The 25,950-nt window shown below is 30.8% G+C and overlaps 1 protein-coding gene across 1 annotated transcript in view; it reads left to right on the forward strand.

Moving 5' to 3' along the window:
• LOC139488224 (protein ecdysoneless homolog) overlaps positions 1-17,559 on the forward strand; it is a 48,415-nt gene extending 30,856 nt beyond the window's left edge. Inside the window, exons 9-14 of the mRNA XM_071273703.1 lie at positions 2,205-2,290; positions 2,659-2,768; positions 8,445-8,622; positions 15,886-15,947; positions 16,459-16,697; positions 17,095-17,559. Of these exons, the coding sequence (XP_071129804.1) occupies positions 2,205-2,290; positions 2,659-2,768; positions 8,445-8,622; positions 15,886-15,947; positions 16,459-16,697; positions 17,095-17,469 (1,050 nt within the window). The 3' untranslated portion in view covers positions 17,470-17,559. The remainder of the gene's footprint in view (positions 1-2,204; positions 2,291-2,658; positions 2,769-8,444; positions 8,623-15,885; positions 15,948-16,458; positions 16,698-17,094) is intronic.
• The last annotated feature ends 8,391 nt before the right edge of the window (positions 17,560-25,950 follow it).

A 25,950-nucleotide genomic window follows, 5' to 3' on the forward strand; every position in this document is an offset into this window, starting at 1 on the left:
TGGGGTTCTTTGATATGCCGAATCTAACTGTCATGACTGTGTATGTAGATTCTTAACTTTTGGTCCCGTTTTCAAATTGGTCTACATTAAGGTCCAAAGGGTCCAAAATTAAACTTAGTTTGATTTTGACAAAAAATGAATCAGTTAGGTTCTTTGATATGCTGAATCTAAAAATGTACTTAGATTCTTGATTATTGGCCCAGTTTTCAAGTTGGTCCAAATCGGGGTCCAAAATTAAAGTTTGCTTGATTTCATCAAAAATTGAATAAATGGGGTTCTTTGATATACCAAATCTAACTGTGTATGTAGATTCTTCATTTTTGGTCCTGTTTTCAAATTGGTCTACACTAAAGTCCAAAGGGTCCAAAATTAAACTTAGTCTGATTTTAACAAAAATTGAAATCTTGGGGTTCTTTGATATGCTGAATCCAAAAATGTACTTAGATTTTTTATTATGGGCCCAGTTTTCAAGTTGGTCCAAATCAGGATCTAAAATTATTATATTAAGTATTGTGCAATAGCAAGTCTTTTCAATTGCACAGTATTGCGCAATGGCAAGAAATATCTAATTGCACAATATTGTGAAATAGCAAATTTTTTTTTAATTAGAGTTATCTTTCTTTGTCCAGAATAGTAAGCAAGAAATATCTAATTGCAAAATATTGTGCAATAGCAAGATTTTTTTTTAATTGGAGTTATCTTTCTTTGTCCAGAATCAACTTAAATCTTTGTTATATACAATATACAATGTATATTCACTTTTTACTACCAACTGATAAATTAAAATAATCTTTACCATTCAGTGATAACAAGCAGTTTTTTTACATCTTAATATTTTATGATGTATTTAAATGAGTAGTTATTGTTGCAAACTCCATTAGAAATTTTAATTGAGATTAGTTTTGGAATAAGGGAAAGGGGGATGTGATTAAAAAAATTGGGTTCAATTTTTCTCATTTGAAATTTCATAAATAAAAAAGAAAATTTCTTCAAACATTTTTTTGAGAGGATTAATATTCAACAGCATAGTGAATTGCTCTAAGAGAAAACAAAAATTTTAAGTTCATTAGAACACATTCATTCTGTGTCAGAAACCTATGCTGTGTCATTTATTTAATCACAATCCAAATTTAGAGCTGAATCCAGCTTTAATGTTGTGTCCATACTTGCCCCAACCGTTCAGGGTTCAACCTCTGCGGTCGTATAAAGCTACGCCCTGCGGAGCATCTGGTTGAAATTTAACAAAGAGTTATGCCCCATTGGTTACCTTAACAAATAAAATTGTTTCTGGATGTACCAATTAAACAAATCCTTTTGAAGTCTTCAGATATTTTAAAAAGCAAAGATGGAGGTATTTTTGATTGCTAGATCAACTAAATCCTTTGTTTATCTCTGTTTGATTGTCATCATAACCATGGTAACTGTGATTGATAAGTATAGACATTAGACATTAGACATTATTTTATTAAACCAATCATGGGCCCTTGTCCGGCAAGATACAAAAAACATCATAATAAAATGATTATATAAACATTAGTGAAATACACAATAAGTAATACACAAATAATAAATTGATAATATGAGCAATGTAGGATACAATTAAGGTAAGAGGCACTGAGTGCAATGAGATCGATTTAATATTAAAAGAATATGATATAAAGTTTATTAATACGGAAATAATATAGTGTTTGAAGAATGAAATATTTTTGTTTTTGTTTTTAAAATGTTGGGCATGATAACTTTGATTGATAAGGAATGGAAATCACTGTATCTGAAGAATGTTGAGATAGAGAGATAGTTATATTAAAACTGGAAAGAAATAATTACAATCTCCCATAAACATCCTCCTGTTGCATGCACTGATGACAAAAACAAATTGTATTTTATCAGAACGGATGTTTTTGTAACATGATTATGTGGTATTCTAGAGGTTCAATTTCAGAGGTTTAAACAAATGTAATAAAATGTTCATCTTCTAATTTGAACATGTACATTTTAGTTCTGTGATAACATTATTATGTAATTTTTAGAAAGAATTAAAGTGGATGTTGATTGTTAAAATAACCTTTCATTTGATTATGATATATTGGACTTTGTACTACATGTTAGGAACACAGTATTGTTACAGTTATTTCAAATCAGTCATTATTTAAACCGAAATATATTGTCAATCACCTTATGCTGTTATAAATTTTACTTTTTAGAATGAGTTAGAGGGATCTATATTATATAAACAGTTGTTAGAAAAGGCCAGACAATTCTTCTCGGAACAGATAGAGTTGACAAATAGGTAATTAATTTTTATTTTGGACTTTTTTGATAATAATTTTTTTTAATAATTTTGAATAACTATTATTTTTTTCCAACAAAATTCTGCTGGCCTACGCTTTTTATATCATTATTGAAAAAAATATACAGCTCTAGTATTTAGGATTAGTAAGAGACAGCAATGATTTGTATAGTGACAAGGATTCTATACAAATCCTTGGAGACAGGTAATATTTTTGAGGACTAGAGTTCCATTTATAATCACATAGTAAACATTATCAACAGTCAGTTAAGATGTGAGTAAAAAAAATCTTGCCATAAGCTGTGCTTGAACTCACAACCTCTTGTTATGTATATTAGTTCTTCAATTTTCTGTTTTTATATCAACAGAAGTGACGATACCAGCTGCCAAGGAGAAGAAGTATTAGATATCTTAGATAAGATAACAGTAGATATAGAACAACTGAGAGACGCTGAGACAGATCTCAAACCTCCTGATGGTTTGTTTATTTCAGTTTTATTTTGTCTATTTCCTACCAATTAATTATTTTTTGCATTTTTCTGGTAGAATGAAATTCAAAACAGTGTGGCTGTGGCCATTGATTGACACATTAAATTCATCCATTGACTGGGACAATTTACGTGAACGTTTGTCTGTAACGACCACTGTTCACGACGTACCTACGATAGACATTAAAACTGTGGGGTCATCAAAGGTTTCTTAACGCCTTTAATTATAAAATAATTCGAAAAATTAATCAGGAATAACCTTTATGTTTTGATTTATATAATTGATATAATTCAAAACATCGTGTTATTTCTGATTAATTTTTCGAATTACTTTATTAAGGTGTTGAGAACCTTTGGTGACCCCATAGTTTAAGTGTCTTTAAAAAGTACATAGTGAGCAGTGGTCGTTACATACAAACGTTCACCTAAATTGTCCCAGTCAATGGATGAATTTAATGTGTCAATCAATGGCCACAGCCACACTGTTTTGAATTTCATTCTATTACTTCTGTCAGATTGACTGACAGTTATGAGTTGTATGTGTGTGCACTGTCAGACATATGGTTCCTGTTTGCCAATACCGTTAACTTTTAACAGTTGTGTTCTTTTGAAATATAATAATCTTGAACATTGCATTGTAAGCAGTCTCATACAAGATAGCAAGATTTTGGAAGAATGTGAACCAACTTGTTTTTGAATGATTTATGCCTTTTGAATATATCTGGAAAATAACATTGTTAGAAATCTCAATATTTCAAAATGCGAGTTTAAATTATTGCGTTTACATTCACAATAATAAAAACCTCGTAATAATTTCTGAATTTACAGTACTGAAAAGCTTAAAAAGAACACAAAACAAATATTTCTTTTGAGTTGTTTCCCTTAGACAGATAAGATGTGTATATATACCAGTTTTGTTTAATTTAGCATAATGACTGATCTTTGGTTATCTCTTGTGATTATCTCACAAATGTGTTGATTGTATGCATAGATAAAAACATATTTATTTTGAATACATTATTTTGACCTTGACTGTCGTTGGGTTTCTGTCTCATTGATATATAACCCATACCTCCTTTTAATCAACTAAATATGGTAATGATAAAAATGTAGGAGAAAGTAATTTATTTATAATTTAGGACTAAGTATCCAGTCTATTTTTAGCTCACCTGGGCCGAAGGGCTAAAAAGGCTAAAAATAGAACATATGGGTAAAATGTAGATTTTGGCTTATAACTCTGAAACCAAAGCATTTAGAGCAAATCTGACATTGGTTAAAATTGTTCATCAGGTCAAAGATCTATCTGAAATTTTCAGATGAATCGGACAACCAGTTGTTGGGTTGCTGCCCCTGAATTGGTAATTTTAAGGAAATTGTGCCGTTTTTGGTTATTATCTTGAATACTATTTATTATAGATAGAGATAAACTGTAAACAACAATAATGTTCAGCAAAGTAAGATCTACAAATAATTCAAAATGATAAAAATGGTCAGTTGACCTCTTAAGGAGTTATTGCCCTTTATAGTAATTTTTTACCAATTTTTTGTAAATTTTGTAGTCTTTTACAAAAATCTTCTCCTCTGAAACTACTGGGCCAAATTTTACCAAACTTAGCCACAATCATCATTGGAGTATCTAGTTAAAAAAATGTGTCCGGTGACCCGGCAAACCAACCAAGATGGCCGCCATGGCTAAAAATAGAACATAGGGGTAAAATGTAGATTTTGGCTTATAACTCTGAAACCAAAGCATTTAGAGCAAATCTGAAAGGGGTTAAATTGTTTATCTAGTCAATATTTATCTGCTCTGAAATTTTCAGATGAATTGGACAATGGGTTGTTGGGTTGCTGCCCCATAAGAAATTTTGCTGTTTTTGGTTATTATCTTGAATATTAGTATAGATAGAGATAAACTGTCAACAGCAATAATGCTCAGCAAAGTATATATGTTCTTTATTCCAAAAGCAATACTGCTTATAGGTATCAAGTACAATAAATATTACATTAAATATAATTAGCAACAAATATTACAATAAGGTAATTCATTGATATGCAATTAATACAATTAAAAACAAATGTAGGAGCATGATATTAATTAACATTATTTAACAATCTTAGTCAAAGTATGATATACACATTCAATGATTATGAATTTTTTCGGCAATACATAAATACTTTCCAAAATTATTAAGTTCTTTTATATTACGAACAGATAACAATTGTACAAGTTTAAATACTGACGGATTTCTCCAATAATAAGGTTTGATATACTTCATACGAATATCTTTGTATCCAATACATTCCAAAGTAAAATGATATTCATCTTCAACAGAATCACAGTTGCACACATTACATATTCTATCGAATTCAATTTATTTTTACTTTTTACATTGCTAGCCTCCAGCATTTTTGCATAAAAATGCTACAAATAAGTCAACATGACCTAAATGGTCAGTTGACCCCCTTCAAAGAGTTATTGCCCTTTATAGTCAATTTTTAACAATTTTCTTTAATTTTATAAAAAAATTGTAAATTTTTACAAAATATTTTCCTCTGTGTAACTAAAGGGCCAAGTTTATTATAGATAGAGAAAATTGTAAGTAGCAAGAATGTTCGGTAAAGTAATATCTACAAACACATCACCATCATCAAAACACAATTTTGTCATGAATCCATTTGTGTCCTTTGTTTAATACATGTATGCACATAGACCAAGGTGAGCGACACTTAAGAGCCTCTTGTTTCTAATTGAAAACATATTTGAAGTATCTCTAGGTCTTCTATCTATATTGTGTAATCATTTGATAGATCAAATTACCGCGATTAATTGTTGTGGTCAAGAGAATCAGATATTCCCATATATAACTATATACTTTGGTTCCATTAACATTTCCTTATGTTACTTATTTGGACATAATTAATGTGGCAGCAGTTCAAGTAACAATTGGTTACGTAATATAATGTTATTAAATTAAATAGTGTCATTAAAAATATCTGAAGAATAAGAATGTTAGGAAACAAAATTAAGGAAAACGTCTTGATATTAAAATGAAAATGACATATTAATTGAAACATATAATCTAAACAAATAGCATAACAATCAAATTTCATATGACCCACAATTGCTAATGTTCCAAATATAGAACAATGAAAGTGAAGAGTTAATTTACAAAGAAGATGTAATGAAGTGAACAGAAACTTTATTAGTCTGTTATTAATTCAAGGTATAAAATCAATACATATCCTTAGGCTGTTACTGATTATTACGTTTTAAGGACAAACTTCATTTTATAGAATTACATGTTCAAAGGAAAATGTTATTATTAAAAACTAGGTTAAGTTTCCAGCAGCTTTTTGTAATGAAGTTTTGTTTGCAGTTTTCCAATGAAAGGTAAATGACTAAATGCAAGGTAACTTCAGTTGATTCATATTTAATGGAAATTTGAGGATAGTTTCTCTTCATGTTTGCATCTGTTGGCTTTCTATATATGTACAATTCACGGTACGTTAATTTTATTGATTCTTACAAAAAATATTTATAGTCATAATATTCTGATGTAAGTGGATGATTTTGTATAGTTCTTTAAAAGAGGTTGGTAAATAATGTTTATATATTATTAAGTAGGTGGCGATAAAACAGTATAAAAACTATAGAAAACTTAAGAGTCGTAATGAATTAGAAATTACGAATTCATGATATAGAAATTTTCTGTTATAACATTAAAATTATATTGTACTAAGTGACATATGCATACCATTGATATTATTCAACAGCAGAAGGTGTGTTGTTAGTATATGCTTTTTTGTTTGATGAAAAGATCCATAAATTTTTCTTTTTTTGATTAAACTTTGCATGGGAGTTACTTACAAATTTAATGTCAATATTTACTCTGAAAACACCATAAAATAGATATGTACTTTATGTTAAATTGTGATAAGAAATTTGCATATAAATGATTATAGGCAAAGCTGTTTTCTTTTTAATGATCTGATTTATTATAACATGCAGATTTTGTTTTACATACTACAAGAATTTATTGTTAAAATATATATATATAAACTACAAAATCATATTCTAAAGGGGAGAGGGACATTAGAGTACTCTACTCATCCATTTATGAATGACAGTTTTTTTCCAAATAACAAAGTGGCCAAGAGTCATATACTGTATAGCAAGTTATTTAGTTTATAGTTTACAGGATTTTTTCTTACAGATCAACTGAAATAGTCTAAATGAATTCTGCTAATTTTGATGCACATGTTACTTGTTTTTAATAGCTGAAAGTTTCATATGGCAAGGTTATCAGTTCTATATGGTTCATTTTTAAATCAATATTTTAAAATTATGTCATGAGATAAAATTGGGTTTCTCTCTTACTAGATTTTTTATAAGTTTTTCAATCATTAGTTAGAAGGGTAAAATTTAATCAAAATAATCACTTTATAAGTACATCAACAGTCCCAACATAATTGTATATAAAAACCATTAAAACACACATGTGCAAATGGTCTGTTGTTCATGTAATTTTTTAAACCAGTAACAAATACTCAGATAATACTATTGATAAACTATACACACAATGACATAATTAATCTATCAAATGTTATATTGGGATTCTTAAATCACAAATTATATTATTAGATATATGACAATTGAAATGTGTGCTGACTCATATTTATGACTATTCATTCGTATAGCAAATAAAACTGCTGTTTGTTTTTTGAATTTTTTATTTAAACATAACTTGATCTTAGATTTAAAGGTATCTTGTAGTGTTATTTGACATTCCATTTTACATGTCAGTCTGTAAGGTATGAGATTGGTACTTAAAATTCAGAAACTGTTGCACTGTTTTTATTAAAGCACAAATTGTGACTACATCAGATGTGCAATATAAATAAAAACTGGTTTTACTTCAAAGAATTAATGTATTGTATTAAATTGATTTCAAACTTTTGCCAGTGGTCAAAGATTTGCAATAAAAGATGTGCTCATAAATTTCTGTGAATTTACAGTATTATGCCTGTTTTGAACAGTGCTCATGTTCTTTCATATTTTATTGGGTTGTAAATTTTGACATTCAGAGACTCTTTACACAAAACAAAACTACCTAGCAAAACACGTGTGAGTCATGAACAAGTCAGTAGAACAGCAATCAATTTTAATCTGAAGATTTTTTGTGAAAATGGTCACAGAAGAAATTGTAGAATCTTCCACATAGAATATTAGAATCTTTCTTACATAATTTTGTGATATAAAGTGGGTATGTCTTGTATTGACCACTTCTCTTAATCCAAACTAGAATTGTTTGAAGCTTGAGAATATTATTGAGAATGTCATTGTAAACACTCTACTAAATATCTTCCAGAATGAGGTTTCTTATAGCTGCAAACATGGACCTATTAAGCTTGCTGTTAGGTGTGAACCAAGGCTCTGTGGACCTTTATGGACCTTTATGGCTTGCTATTCGGTGTGAGCCAAGTCTCCGTGTTGCAGGCCGTACCTGAAACTATAAGGGTTTACTTTTATAAAATTTTACTTGGATGGAGAGTTGTCTCATTGGCACTTATACATCATCTACTTATATCTATATATATAACTAGATGTAAACATAGTTGTTTAACATTTTTTTTAGTATTTATATTATTTTCGATTCATTTTTCAGATGATAACTGGTTACAGATAAGTCCAGAAGAGCTTGATAAATTAATGTTCAAATCATCTGGTCTAGACCCAAGTAACATGGCTAAAACTGGAGATATTTCAGATTTAAATAAAATGGGTGATGGAATGAAATCATTTGTCAACAAAGTATCTGGTGTTGATGGAGCGGAATTCCCAGGGTAAATATAGATCCTTTTCTCACATGTATACTGTAAATTCCAGGGTAAATGCTGATTATATTTTCATATATATCATTCTATAGTTTAGGATTATCCCTGGTTTAATCAACCATTGTGTTATATATGTTAAACAAATTATCAAACATTTTTGACAAATAATTCATGATGTTAGTTCATTGATAAAAGATACTAGAACACACCCGCGAAATCACGGGCATTCAGAACGTGGTTGAAAGTATCAAAAGTCATAGGTTCTTCAGGACAGGATAATTGTTTTTCTACCCCTCCTCCTTTTTTCCAATTTTTTTGTTTTCTATTAATTTCAATAGAAACATACATTTAGTAAATTAAGAACATTCATTACTATAAATAAAGTGTGTTTGCTTTTTTTCTATCAATTCTCAGTTTACTATTCAATCCACGGTGGTCAGTCATTGATATATAATCATATAGATCCTCTCTATTTAATATACTTATAACAGAGACATATGATACTTATAATATTGTATTATATGTCTGCTTATAGTGACCCGATGAATTTTTGTAAAAGATTTTAAGACTGGAGAATTTCAGAAAAGGTTTCAATAGTGATAGGTACTTTGGGACAGGAAACTGTTTTTCTAGCCCGGCTCCTCCTTTTTTTTCAAAATTCCATTTTTTGGTTTTCTATCAATTTCAATAATGTTAGCGTTTATCTGTATATTATGAACATTCATTACTATAAATAAAGTGTATTTTCTTTTTACTATCAATTCTCAGTTTATTAATATCGATCAACGGCGGTCATTGATATATTATATAGACCCTCTCTATTTAATAAACTCTGTGACCTTCTTGGATAGTAAACTTGAAAATGATAGCAGATAGCAAACACACTTATTCCTGTATGATCAAAGTATACAGGAACCAGATGCTCCGCAGGGTGCAGCTTTATACGACCACAGAGTTCGAACCCTGAACAGTTGGGGCAAGTATGGACATAACATTCAAGCTTGATACAGCTCTGAATTTGGATTGTGATTAAATAGTTGACACAACATAGGTTTCTGACACAGAATGAATGTGGTCTAAGAACTTATACTTAAAAACTTAAAAATTTTAAATTAGACATTAATCTATTATGGTCCAATATCAAAAATCTAAATACATGGTTAGATTCAGCATATATCAAAGAAAGTTTAATTTTGGACCCCGATTTGGACCAACTTGAAAACTGGGCCCATAATAAAAAATCTAAGTACATGTTTAGATTCAGCATATCAAAGAACCCCAAGAATTCCATTTTTGTTAAAATCAAACTAAGTTTAATTTTGTACCCTTTGGACCTTAATGTAAACCAATTTGAAAACGGGACCAAAAATTAAGAATCTACATACACAGTTAGATTCGGCATATCAAAGAACCCCAATTATTCAATTTTTGATGAAATCAAACAAAGTTTAATTTTGGACCCTTTGGGCCCCTAATTCCTAAAGTTATGGTGTGGAAACCAAAAATGCTTATTTGGGCCACTTTTTGGCCCCTAATTCCTAAACTGTTGGGACCATAACTCCCAAGATCAATCCCCACCTTCCTTTTGTGTTCATAAACCTTGTGTTTAAATTTCATAGATTTCTATTTATTTACACTAAAGTTATTGTGCAAAAACCAAGAAAAATGCTTATTTGGGCCCTTTTTTGGCCCCTAATTCCTAAACTTTTGGGAACAAAACTCCCAAAAACAATCCCAACCTTCCTTTTGTGGTCATAAACCTTGTGTTTAAATTTCATAGATTTCTATTTACTTATTCTAAAGTTATGGTGCGAAAACCAAGAAAAATGCTTATTTGGGCCACTTTTTGGCCCCTAATTCCTAAACTGTTGGGACCATAACTCCCAAAATCAATCCCCACCTTCCTTTTGTGTTCATAAACCTTGTGTTTAAATTTCATAAATTTCCATTTACTTACCCAAGAGAAAATAAATCTGGAATTCCACTGGAATCCTGGCTGGAATTTTGATGGGATTCCAATTGGGATCGCACCTAATTCCACCGGGATAAAATTTCGGGAATCACGCAAAAAAAAGCGGGAATCCCGATGTAAATCCCGGTGGAAATATACTGGGATCCCACTGGGATATTGTGGGATTTCAATTGGGATCCCACTGGGATAAAATTTCGGGATTCCTGCAAAGGAAGCGGGATCCCGATGTAAATGTACTGGGATAAAATTACGGGATTCCCATAAAAGAAGTGGGATCCCGATGTAAATCCAAGTGGAAATATACTGGGATTTTGATTGGAATATACTGGGATTCCCGGGAAAAAAAAGCGGGATCCCATAAATAAATCCCATTCAAATTGCACTGCCACTAGGATTCCTGGGTTATTTATGCAAAAGGATACATCATATTACATGTCAAGTTCTCCTTTCTGTAAATTAATTTGCTGTCTCTGTACTTCCAACTAGTTTTGCCGAGTAAATTAAGGTAACTGGAATATCTGTATGCAATCTGTTTGCAGCTCCATTTAAAAATATCATTAAATCCCCAAAAAGTATCAAACAAATCCATAAAGAATCATTTGTTCAATACGTTTTGAAGCAACAAATTCAATAGAAATATTATTGCATGTTTATACAGTAGATTGGAAGCTAGTCCAAATAATTATGACGTCTTGTAAGGCTATTTTAATTTTTTTTGCTAATTAATTACCCTCCCCCTTTTTTATCCCCTGAAGATAAATAACTTGCGACTTATTATTTTCACCAAATAAACATACACACAACTGAATTAAATTTTTACATACCTACCAGTTATGCCTGTTATGTGACAACAAGTTTATTCATTGTATATGTTAAAAATAAATATATTTTCAGTTCATGCTTTCATACTTTCTGATGTTGATTTGCTCAAATAAAAATCATAGTTCCTCAATAAATTATTTTATAATCATTATATACACATGTACACATGTTAAGTTAAATTATTAATGCACTTATCTGAAAACATCTGCATCGAATTCATCTTGGTCCTCCATTGATCAGCGTAATCAGATTTTGATGACGTTTTTACCAGTACACTAACGTCGAAGTGACGATCTCGCCCCATATTATATTGGCCAGAAGTTGATCCGTCTCCGTAAAGGTATTATAAATAAATTAAGGGTATCGCATAAAAATATTAATTGCTGGCTAGTTTTTACTAAATATAAGAAAAAAATACTTTATTAATCGGCACAGGGTGCATGCAGATAAGTTAGTGGCCGCATTATTTAGGACAGTATTTTCTAGGGTCGAACTGTTCAGTACAATTGAAAAAAAAGCAGTCATGATTTTTTTAAACATTTTACATACGTTGAGAAACCAACGTTTTACGATGTCGATCATTATCTTATCATTGATGCCGAACGACAACTAATAGAAACACACTTATGTGAACTTGGGGAACATCAGAAACGCCCAAGCTTGTCTGGCAAAACACCCGTTGACATTTCTCGGACGCCCTGCCATTTTATTCGCGAAAATTAAGACCAATAACATGTACTTGATGTTATCAGAGACAAACCAAACACTTACATATTTTATCCTGTTTCATCTAGACTGGAATCCCGGCTTCAGACAGTTATCCCGAATGGGATCCCAGTTTCAGATATTTATCCCGAATGGGATCCCGACTCCAGATGCTTATCCGGCTTATCTCGACAATTTCACCGGAATTTCATTGGGATCCTGTTTTCATTTTCTCTTGGGAATTATACTAAAGTTATTGTGCGAAAACCAAGAAAAATGCTTGTTGGACCCTTTTTTGGCCCCTAATTCCTAAACTGTTGAGACCAAAACTCCCAAAAACAATCCCAACCTTCCTTTTGTGGTCATAAACCTTGTGTTAAAATTTCATAGATTTCTATTTACTTAAACTAAAGTTATAGTGCGAAAACCAATGTGTCTTCGGACGACGATGACGCCAACGTCATACCAATATACAACCGCAAAAATAAAATGGGTAATCGGAAGTCTATTCTGACTTAAAATTCCGTCCAATGATGGAAACAATATCCAGACATCTTTTTATTCGTTTTTCTCCCAAAATAACCCAAACTGAATAATCATAAGAATGGATGATAAATGAGACTATGCATGGTACCTATAGAACACAAAGGCATGATGATTAATTAATTGTGGAAAGAAGAGAAGCAACACACAAAATGAGGTCTTCTTGTTTAATAGTATAGATTAGACGTACTTATTAAATAATCTGATTTGGGTCTTGGTGGCTGAGTGGCCTAAGAAGTCCAACTACTGTATAACTAGCATTTCATCACTGAGGTTGTGATTTCGAATCATGTATGTGGCAGTTGCACTTGACCTTTGTCTTAAATGACTAGGATTGTCATTTTTACTTTCTGGAAGGTTGATGATTCTCTCCAGGCCCTTTGGTTTCTCCATCAAATAAAATTGACTACCAGACTATCACCACAGACTACCACTGTGGTGATAGTCATATTAAACACCAATCAAACAATCATTGAATAATCTGTAAGTCTCTTCAATTATGAGGGATATTATCAGAATATTACATGGCATTTTTCATATCGCATGTATTATCAGCCCTAGGTTCAATATCAGCCCAAGAGCCGCACAGCTCGAGGGCTGATATTGACCGAGGGCTGATAATACATGCGATATGAAAAATGACATGTTATGATCTTTTTATCATATGCTTCAACAGTAGAGAAAAATAACAGATTCACATATTGATTCTTTTATGTGGTTCCCGAAGTTTTAAAGAGTTAAAAAGTCGGGCCCAAAATTTGATACATTCAATATGAAATCTTTCTATCATATGCCTCAACAGAGAGAGAGAAAACAAACATTTTAATATGGACGAATCGGCAAAAAATAATTCATCAATATACCTAATGATCATTGTTTGGAAAAGTCAACTTTTAAGGAAACTTTCTAAATTATGTTTAAGAAAAACTTAAAAAATGCATTTATTAAATAATTTGTTTGTTTTTTTGTTTTTTTTTATTTTTATTTTTTTTATTATTTTAAACAATATACTTTCCAGTATTCAAATAATTGTTTTGTACACTACTTTGTATTGTTTTTCACTGAAAACGTAGCATTGAGGTGTATTTTCCGGAATTGGCCGAGTATTACCGGAATGCCATGTGATAACGTTACGGAAAGGCATGTGATAACAATCGAAGCATGTGATAAACTTTTCATATCAGCCCGCTAAGCACCAATTCGAAAAATATGGAATTTATGTCAATTTAATGCTATTATCATACGGTAAAATTTATATGTTATTTAGTATTAGTATATGATAATGAATTTTACTCTTTTGTAATTGTTAGCTGAGCTTTAACTCTCTGGAATGTGTAATTATTCTTGAAATCAATGCATAAAATTTCAAGTATGATGTCAACGTGTCTTACTTTGATTTTACTTTTCTTTGTCATGAAAAAAGCAACCATACTTGCCCGAATAATTCACAGTGAATCACAATGTTACTACAGCTTTTAAGAAGATCACACACACAGTGTAAATATCATTAGATAAGCAGATAACAGACTTACATTTTATTGACAGAATAACTTTTTTTGTTCAATTTATTGTTATTTATGAGTTAAATTGTAAAGGTTTCAAATGAAAAAAATGTTTATTAATAATAATTCTAATATGACGTGCTTCTTTAGCTTTGTAAACAACACTGTGATAAAATTCTTGATATACTTCGCGCAGACTCAGAGATATAGATAATAATGGCTGTTACAATATACTCCCCACATAAATCTACATGTATTGGAACCTATTTGCAGACCCTCTGCCGATTTTATTGTTTTAAAAAGGGCAATTAAAAAAATACAAAATAACTTTTTTCTTATTCGTATGCATAATAAAAAGAAGTAATGCACAAGAGCTCGGAGAAATCAACAAAATAAAAATTAAATAAAATTCCGCAAAAGTCTATTAATCTTTTTGGCGCATTTAAGTCATTTCAAAACATGACGTCATACAAATGAAACTGCTAAAGTTGAAAGTTTTCTGTTGCGTGCACCATCGGAATTCGTATGATATTGTATTAAAACTGATTTTTAAGGTAGGTTTTGTTTTATTTTCTATTCTATTGCATTATTCGCATATTTACTCGTTTCAGCAAGTCAACATGGCAGCTCCTTAGTTACAAAATGTCAACTTTGGATTTAATGGAAGCTTACGAGAAAAATATGTAAATTAAAAATGGCAAATGTTGGGTTTGAGAATTTAAAGAATTAAAAAGTTTTTTTCTGGCAGTTATTCATGAACTTACCTATGCAAGCTACATATTTATAAAGATATTTGAGCTTTATCTAGCAGGGAGTAAAAAAGAACAGCCACACACACAGCATACCCACCCTCGCTTCAGTTTTTTATGCCCCACCTACGATAGTAGAGGGGCATTATGTTTTCTGGTCTGTGCGTCCGTTCGTTCGTCCGTCCGTCCGTCCGTCCGTCTGTCCCGCTTCAGGTTAAAGTTTTTGGTCAAGGTAGTTTTTGATGAAGTTGAAGTCCAATCAACTTGAAACTTAGTATACATGTGCCCTATGATATGATCTTTCTAATTTAAATGCCAAATTAGAGTTTTGACCCCAATTTTACGGTTCACTGAACATAGAAAATGATAGTGCAAATTTCAGGTTAAAGTTTTTGGCTTCAGGTTAAAGTTTTTGGTCAAGGTAGTTTTTGATGAAGTTGAAGTCCAATCAACTTGAAACTTAGTATACATGTGCCCTATGATATGATCTTTCTAATTTAAATGCCAAATTAGAGTTTTGACCCCAATTTTACGGTTCACTGAACATAGAAAATGATAGTGCAAATTTCAGGTTAAAGTTTTTGGTCAAGGTAGTTTTTGATAAAGTAGAAGTCCAATCAACTTGAAACTTAGTATACATGTTCCCTTTGATAAGATCATTCTAATTTTAATGCCAAATTAGAGAATTTATTCCAATTTCACAGTCCTTTAAACATAGAAAATGATAGTGCGAGTGGGGCATCCGTGTACTGTGGACACATTCTTGTTAATGACCGTATTTGTCCTATTAGAATCGAAATAATTCATGGAAGCCATATATTGTTGGAAATTTACACATGGCCTGGCCTGGGCCATGTGTAAATTTCCAACAATATATGGCTTCCATGAATTATTTCTTAATTATCGTACTACAGATTCACCAGGCTTTGGTTCACTTTCGTTTGTAATTTCTTAATAATGATTGTTTAAATTTTTCCAGAGAGGATGATGATATACAGTTTGATGGTACTGGGTTTATTACACAGATGCAGAAAATGTTTGGTAAGTTTTATATACAAATGTACATATACTGTTAGACATTTATATTGAATGTTAAAAACTTTGAATTCAAGACAAAAAAATTCTATATTCAGAAATTATTACTTGTATTTATTATGTAAAATTAATTCATTTTAGAATGCACCCTGTAGTTACAATTCCTCTTACAGGATTCATTAATTTGATAAAACTTTGAACATTGTAAGAATCAAATATGAAGAATTAGATGAAAGCAGGTGATTCCAAGAAAAAAAATAACTGCCTGAGAACATGTGTTACTAAAATAAATGCATTCAGGTCATCTGCAGTTTAGTTGTTAGTGTTTTCAAAAGAGTTTCAATTAGACCAGGCCTGTCTGTTTCAAAAAAACAATCTAATGACAAAATTGATGATTATTCATTACCAGTGATGACTTACAACCTATTTTAGTCATAAGATTTTATTTGTTCAACATAACCCGGTAGAACAGAATGTTGCCTGAATACTAATGTATTGTATTTAAATATTTTTTCAGAGTTTAATGACAATGATGATGCCTCAAGTTCTGACATGAGTGAGTATGGATGGGAGGAATCTGATGAAGATGTTGATGATCGGCCACCTGTTTCTAAATCAGGGAAGAAAGGAAAGGGACCAGTCCAACCTACAGTAAAGGATTATATGAATATGATGGACAGGGAACTAGCGACAACAGATGTTGGTAAAAGTTTTGAAAGAGTAGGTGGAGATGAAACCACGGCTTCAAAACCAAAGGTAAAATATTGTAGGGAATGCATTTAATGTTTAAGCTGTCTTTAGAATAACCTCAACTGACACAAACATCTAGAACGAAATATTTAGGCCACCGCTTCAAAGTAAATTGAACCAACTAAAACACTAACACATTGTTGACTACTTTTTTCTCTTTTAATTTTGAAATGGATTGCAGATGTAGTTGGAATGTTGATTAAATATTGAGATTACAGAAAAAAAACCAGAAAATTAAAAAATCTATTTCATGAAAATGTGTGAATCGTTTCCTAATTTACTCTGTAAATGTTTTCTTCCTGAAAGTATTTGATAAGCTTTTTATCTTTTTGTGTAAGTTGAGAGGAGCTTAAATATCTTTTACAAGATTTCATATTGTAACATGTCAAAATTTGTTTTACAGGTAAATGGTAATGGTAAAAAAAGCAAAAAGAGTATTGAAGAAGAAGATGACGGATTTAAACCTGTTGACATTGATATGACTGTTGTCAAAAATATGTTACAATCCCTAGAGTCTCAGCAAGGACTGGCTGGTCCAGCCTCAAATATACTTGGGTCCATGGGAATCAAAGCACCAGCACCAATGGCCGAGGAAGATGATGACACAATAGTTCCTCCTAGAAGTTCAAAATCAAGAGAAAAGAAATCTGGTCCTAAAATTCCTCCTCGGCCAAAACCTACTGATCTTCCGGTAGCACCTCCACGACATCATCGATCACCAAAGAAGTCAGCTGACTCTAAACCCCCTTTGCTTGTTAGACAAGAATCTAATGTTTAATTTTTTTACATTTACTTTATTTGTACTAAGGTTGTTATAATTCAGAGATTTTATTATGATTGCATAATATATATTATAATTATACTCTGATTCAGTAGTTACTTCAAAAATGCCATATCATTTGAAATTTACCTCTACTCTACCTATAATCAAAAGTTTAGATTAAACTTTGTGTTGGGAAATATTACCTCTAAATAACCAATCTTCTAAACTCCTATACAATCTAAAATCTGGTATTGACCACTTATAAAAAGTTGCTTTCCATTGATATGTAATAAGTTTACTGGTAAAAAATAGTATCATTTATTTGGAGTAGTACCAATGGTGGGCTGTCTGCTCTAGTTGTTTCTTATGCAATGAGTTATGAACCATTCAACCAATCTTTTTACATTTAATATACTTATGCTGCTGGCAAATTTAAAGTTCAATATTGACTATTTTCACTATTGCCACTTAGGAGTTATGATTCCTGCAGAATTGGGAAAAGACACTGTATATTGTTTCCTTAGTTTAACTTAAAAAACATTCTACCCATGCTATTAGAGTTGTATATATTGTTATTGTTTACAAAATGGAAGTTAAATTCCATATTGAGGATTTTCAAATTTGGCATTCAGGAGTTATGGTCCTTGAATGATCGGAAAATGGCACTTTATGTTGTTTTTAGTTTAAACATATTTATTTATAGTGGATTGGGAAACAAGTTTTGCAACTTATATTAATCCCTTTCCACTTTGCGGGTGCGAGTGCTGCCTTGTAGCGGCATTAGCCTACTCTTTCGAAATCTACAAGGGTGTCTTTATGTTGTTTCTGTGCAATATTATGAAAACTGTTCTATAAATGCATTTAAATTTTTAAAAGTTGTTACTGATGAAAAAATGAAGGTAAAGTTGTGATTTAACTTTTGCTATTTGAAGGTAATGTCCTTAATTGATTGGAAAGTGACTTTATATAGATTCAATGCTGCAACTTGAAAATTCTTGATCTTATCCATTAGAAAATGTAATATGTTGTTTCTCAAATCAAAATGAAAAGTCAACATTGTTTTTGATGTAGTATGTGTTTGAATGACAACTGTTATTTGTTTTTGACTAGATTGTCTTGTTTTGTTAAATTCAATCAAAGTTCAAAGATGGCAGCTCTAACAGAACAGTTTCTGATTCAGAGTTAATATTTCATTATTAAGTTTGATTCATAAAATCTTAAAAATAGGTATCACTGTTCATGAAGTGATTTCAATTTGATTTCATTTTTGGCTTTCAATTCATGAATGAATACAAAATTGATTTGTCCACACAAATCAAATATGACATTTATAAAGGATTTCTTTTATGAATATAAACAAATGTGTTCAGTTTTGAAATCCATTGCTTTAATGCAGAATAAATCAGCATAGACTATGTTTTTTCTCTCTCAAGTAAATACAGCAAATGATATGTCAGGAAAAAAACCTCTGCGCTATCTCAAAAATGTAGTGTTTTAATTCTCTGAGAAATACAATCAGAAGTTTATAAATTTTATAAATAGTTTTTTTCATTTTCACATTTAAAAACTGTTTTTGATATGCATTTATATGATTATACATTTTTCTCCTCTTTGGATATACATTTTGTAGTAATAAGTGCAATAAAGGAGAAGACTTGCAATAATTGGTCGATTTTTCTTCACTGAAAATTATCCGTAATGTTTATTTTGAGTTTATTCATGCAACTTGCAATTCAAATTAATACATTGTGCAATTATAAACTTTAACAAACTGTCTCTGTACAGACCAATCATGCATTTAAAAAAAATAAATTCTAATGTTTGTAAATAATTATTACCTTATTGTTTTTTGTTTTGCTGTTATCATCTGTACTGAATAGATAGTAACAATGTTAAAGTCATTGTTCTGTTCGATTAATGACTATTAAAGTCGAGTTTTTGAGGCCAAATAACCCCCCTTTGGAAATTCCTGGGTATGGGCCTGCTGAGGTAGGCAATGTGTGCATTGTGGTGTGGTAAAGTTTTGGTGGATACTGAAGTGGTATTCCATAGTTTTTACATGTAAATACAATTATAGATATAAAAGACAACAAAACCCATGTTATACCACGAAAATACATTTTTTTGCCTCTTCATGTTTAAACCAATGAGTGGGTAAGAATATTTTAGACAAGATATATTAATTCTCAAGATTTGCATTCTATATGGCAATTAAGATATAACTTTTATATTTATTTTTATTTTTTCAGATGAATAATCTTTACTTATAATTATGTTTGTTTTCAAATAGTCTTTTTCACACTTCTGCACATTGGAAGATTGCAATCCTTCTCGGAATTCATATTTGTTATGCAGAAAAAAAAGAAGGTTTTTCACAGTTAATCATCTATTTTATGTAAGATTGTATGGTGACCTATATAGATAATTTTGCCATGAGCAAAACACATACTGTAAATTAAGCATCAATTCTGGATTTTAACATTGAATTGTTGTTTTAATGACCATACACTTACACATTTTTGATAAGGTCAACATTATTGTGGTTTTGTGCTTTTTTTTTAATATAATTTTAATTTTTTTTGTAAAAAAGTTATATTTTACCTTAATCTATACACATGTAATATTTAAATTTGTTAATTGTATTTTGTTTGTTAAAAATCTGTCTTAGAAAGAATTCAAACATTTATTTTGCAATGTAGGAAACAATTGCTGACTTTGCATTCAAGTACAATATGGTCATAGTTTATTGTTTGAAAATAACATTATTATTCATTGAAATACCATATATTTAGACATGGGGTCGACCTTAGTTTGTGCTGTTTTCCTTATTGGCATTTCATGAACTTGTGAAAAGCATTTAAAATTAACAGTGAAATGATCATGTATGGTAAATATTCATGGTTCAGTGTGTAACTTGAAAATGTATGTTAAGATTTTTTTATATAAGATAAACATAACTTCAATGTTTAGTAGGTGACATTGTCATGTTGCTGTACTTCCTAACTGATGTAAGAATAACATCATTTATACTTCAACTGTGCTATGTTTGCAGTCATACAAATTGTATTTACTGTAGAATCATTTGTGACAAAGTCACCAACTGTACAAAGCGTTGTTTGTTATGTCAACAATATGTTTTTATAGAATTAAATTCATGCTTTTGCTACGGTGTATAGAATAGCAGGATCTTCCTACTTTCTTCTAGAATAACAATTTATAACATTGTTTGGAAATTGAAAATTTTATTTTGACTCAACACAAAATAAAATTAAATCCTCTGTGAGCCTTGCATTTCAACTTGTTTCTAAGGCTTGTACAATTACATTTTATGTTCAACGACAATAAATGGTAATTTTATATATAGATATATAAATATGTATCACTGGAAATGGATTCCCAGTAAAGAAGCTAACTTTAAACATTTTTGTATTTTTTCCTATTTTATATTAATCTTTATATCTGGGAATATTTGGTATTTTTTTTTATTTGTTCTTGCCTCATATGTACCACTTAGTATTATATATAAGACATCAACATAATAAGTAGATTAAGGTGGCTCGGGACTATTCGACTGCGCATAATTTCACGCATGAATTACAAACGTATTTGTCGTAATTTTTTTAAAATATTTTGATTGATTAGAAATGTTAAATCATTGTAGTTATGTGACTAATAGAATATTTTCGTTATTATCCGTATTTGTTAAAGGGTAAAAATGACATATCACCTATTTTCACCATTTTCCCGCCAAAATTTGGGTTTTTAGCCAAAATATTTATTTTTCCTTATCGGTGACCTATGTTTTTTATTTGCTCATTCTTTGAAGCTATGGTTAAGCTTTTTATATTACAGTTTTGGACCAAGTGTCATAGAACGTTTTTTTGATATTCCGATAAAAATATGTCAACACCTCTATTTTCCCTATCATGTCATTGAAAAATGGTCCCTTTTACATACCTGTTTAGAAGTAAAATTTTGAGCTTAAATGGTCTGTGACCCCCTATTTTTTTTCGACCAATTTGATTCACTTTCTGTTAAAAATAAAATAACAAAAAATACGGCACTTCTGATAGAAAATTTGAATAGGCCCGAGCCACCTTAACCTCCTTGTGATGTCACATTTTGTGTTTTCATTTTAGTTATACGTGACTTAATGACATCAGTCCGCCCTTCACCAGGAAAGTATAATCTAATAGTTGTTGTTAGTTGCTATTTGTTATATTTGTTTTTCATTCCTTGTTGTAGCATAAATCAGGCTGTTGCTTTTCTTTTTCAAATTATTTTATATTTTGTCATACTGGGGCATTTTATAGCTAGGTATTTTTCATTGTTGAAGGCTTTACAGTGACTAGTAATTGTTCACACTTTTGTTTCTATGGTCTGTACAGATAGTTGCAAATGTCTCATTGACAATCATATTACATCTCCTGATGTTATAAAAGTAATGTCTATAATTGTGATCTAAAAAAAAAAGTTAAGTAAAAAGTTGGAAAAAAAACCTTTTTTCTTCATTAATATTCCTCCAATATTACATCAGTTTAACACATGACTTTGTCAAAGCGTTGCTTGACAAAACTAATAAATATCTGTATTCATTGTTTTATTTGGTATCATTTAATACATTTGTCTATTTTTTCAATAAAAAGGTACTTAATTTTAATTTTTTCTGCTGAACAATCATCATTGGGTATAATATAAACATGCTGCTTTTAGTTATATCTGTTGAGCTAAATTATTAGTGAAAAATAATATAGCACCATGGACTACATCTTTGGTAATTTAATACTTATGAGAGACGATTCCCAACATCCTCAACCTAACACAACTTATAACTGTTATAACTTCTAACATTCCATTTCTCATAACATTTGATTTAAATTAAGACAAAATTTGAAAGTAGTGAATTTAAAATTGTTTGGTCGCATGGTAGTTTTGTTAAGAAGATATTAAAGTTGAAAATTGATACAAAACAGCCAAGTTTCTTAATTTCAATATAATAGATAATTTCACACATTTTGTAAAGTTTTCTTTATTATACCCCCGCTTTAAAAAAGGGGGGGTATACTGTTTTACCTCTGTCTGTCAGTCCGTCCGTCCATCAGTCCGTCCGTCAGTCAGTCAGTCAGTCCGTCCCATGAAACTTTCGTCACATTTTTCTCAGGAACTACACATCCACCCTTTCTGTAATTTGGTATCAACATTTATATATGTCAGCCATACCGTGTGATGCGTTTTCAGATTCATCACTTGACAACTTCCTGTTTACCAAACACTTGTCTGATTTTACACATGATAGCCAAGTTGAAAATTTTCGTCACATTTTTCTCAGGAACTACAATACAAGGATTTCTGAAATTTGGTTTCAGGATTTATATAAGTCAGCTATACCGTGTGATGCGTTTTCAGATTCATCACTCGACAACTTCCTGTTTACCGAACACTTGTATGATTTTACACATGATAGCCAAGTTGAAAATTTTCGTCACATTTTTCTCAGGAACTACAATACAAGGATTTCTGAAATTTGGTTTCAGGATTTATATAAGTCAGCTATACCGTGTGATGCGTTTTCAGATTCATCACTCGACAACTTCCTGTTTACCGAACACTTGTCTGATTTTACACATGATAGCCAAGTTGAAAATTTTCGTCACATTTTTCTCAGGAACTACAATACAAGGATTTCTGAAATTTGGTTTCAGGATTTATATAAGTCAGCTATACCGTGTGATGCGTTTTCAGATTCATCACTCGACAACTTCCTGTTTACCGAACACTTGCATATTTTTACACTATTAATATTATCCACTTCAGGCGGGGGTATCATCAGTGAGCAGTAGCTCACAGTTTCACTTGTTTCTTTAATTTTATCATTTTTATACCCCACGCAACGAAGTTGCGGAGGGTATAATGTTTTTGACCCGTCCGTCCGTCCGTCCGTCCGTCCGTCCGTCCGTCCCTCCGTCCGTCAGTCCTGTTTCTTGTCATCGCAACTCCTCTCAAACCACACAACAGAATTTCACGAAACCTTTTCAGATGAAAAGGACATACTATGTAGTTGTGCATATCGACAGGAAATTGCGATTCAATTTTTTTTATAAGAGTTACGCCCCTTTGAACGTATTTGCTTAATGTACTACTGCAACAGTTTGTCATCGCAACTCCTCTGAAACTACACAACAGAATTTCACGAAACCTTTTTAGATAATAAGGACATACAATGTAGATGTGCATATCGACAGGAAATTACGATTCAATTTTTTTTCTAGGAGTTACCCCCCTTTGAACTTATTTACTTTATTGTACTACTGCAACAGTTTGTCATCGCAACTCCTCTGAAACTACACAACAGAATTTCATGAAACCTTTTAAGATAATAAGGACATACTATGTAGATGTGCATATCGACAGAAAATTACGATTCAATTTTTTTTCTAGGAGTTACCCCCCTTTGAACTTATTTACTTTATTGTACTACTGCAACAGTTTGTCATCTCAACTCCTCTGAAACCACACAACAGAATTTCATGAACATTTGTAGATAATAAGGACATACTATGTAGATGTGCATATCGACAGGAAATTACGATTCAATTTTTTTTCTAGGAGTTACATCTCTTTGAACTTATTTGCTTTAAGGTACTACTGCAACAGTTTGTCATTGCAACTCCTCTGAAACTACACAACAGAATTTCATGAAACCTTTTAAGATAATAAGGACATACTATGTAGATGTGCATATCGACAGGAAATTACGATTCAATTTTTTTCTAGGAGTTACATCTCTTTGAACTTACTTGCTTCAATGTACTTCTGCAACAGTTTGTAAGCTCAACTCCTCTGAAACTACACAACAGAATTTCATGAAATTTTGTAGATAATAAGGACATACTATGTTGATGTGCATATTGACAGGAAATTATTATTCAATATTTTTTCTTATACAATTTTTTTTTCTTACACTTATTTAATTTCTCCAATGACAATGTGGGGACGTGGGGTATGTGAGCGTGCTCACTAAGGTTCTTTAATTTAAAATCTTCATATATGGCATTTATTTATATTATGTTTTGCCTATGTATGCTAATAAAGCAGATAATATGTATATACATGTAGTAATTGAATGAATTGTCTAGTCTTATGCTATTTTTATGTTTGAATGTCTGGTTTCAGTACCAGTCGTCAAGAATGTTCAGATTTAAAAACCTTTTAATATCAATACAAAACCAAAGTTAACATAACACCAGTATATCATAATACATTTTATCTAATATTTAAGGTAAAATTATTTCAGTTTTTGAATAGACTATCATTTATGTATTAAGGAATGTTGTATTTTATTTGGAAACAAACCATAATTTGGAATACATCGTTATTGTTGTCTGCAAATCAAAATTACATATTCTCATGAAACACATATATTATGTAATTACATGATGTTTAAAAGCAGACATACTACAATTGGAAATGACAATTTTTATGATATACATTTCTATAGTATTATCATTTAGGAAAGTTATACATTTTAATCAAGGTTCAAGTTTAACCATGATGATGCATATTCATACTTTTTGTAAATGGATTCTTTGTCAGTATTAATTTTATTTGTTTAGGAAATGTTGTTTTATACTTATTTAATACTGTTTATTCAGAAATTATTGCCTGCATAAAAATGGGATTTTTTTGAAGGATGATAAAAAAATGTGAGATTTATTATGACCATATAAAGAAATCTGCATATATGTGTTAATATTGGATATTAAAATGGAAGTTCTTAATTTTTGCTATCCTCACTCAGTTGCATCATAAGCAATGATAAAAAACCTCCCAATAATTTTTGAATTAATAGTTTTATATGACCATTTTCCTAAGGATTGTTGTAAACATATTTATCTCATAGTGCAATGTTTTTCATTTTGCAATATATGAAAAGTTCTGAAAATTGTTGTTTCTCCAAAGTGTAGATATTCACTGATGTGCTTGATTTTTCTGATACCCATCCCTATGAAGATGTGTAAGGATTTCTGCCTTTATCTTTAATGATGGATTGTTGTTTTGATGATGAGCTAATTTTTCATATGTGTTTAGTATGATTATTTTTTAAAATAGTAGATAAAATAGGTAGGTTCTGAAGATTTTGTCGACCTGGATGAAATTTGGATTGCCAATGAAACAAGATATGCAGGTGAGGCAGATATTTCGTCTTTTACTAGGTCCTCTTTAGACGGGTTAAGAGAAGTGTTTTTAATGTACAGAAAGTGGGCTGTATCAATTTTTTGTTACTCGTTATTCAGTCTTTTGCAGTTAGTTACCTTTTAAAGCAATACCTAGTAAGTTCTATTGCAAAGAAATGCTATATTTGGACAAATGATTATAAATAGAGAATATCATATGGCTTTTTCAATATCGCATCCGTATCAACCTGAGACACCAATATAATCACAAGAGCTCTGCTCGAGGGATTATATTGGTTGAGGGTTGATACAGTGTATGATA

The sequence above is a fragment of the Mytilus edulis genome, chromosome 9 (genome assembly GCF_963676685.1).
Source record: "Mytilus edulis chromosome 9, xbMytEdul2.2, whole genome shotgun sequence".
Taxonomy (NCBI): domain Eukaryota; kingdom Metazoa; phylum Mollusca; class Bivalvia; order Mytilida; family Mytilidae; genus Mytilus; species Mytilus edulis.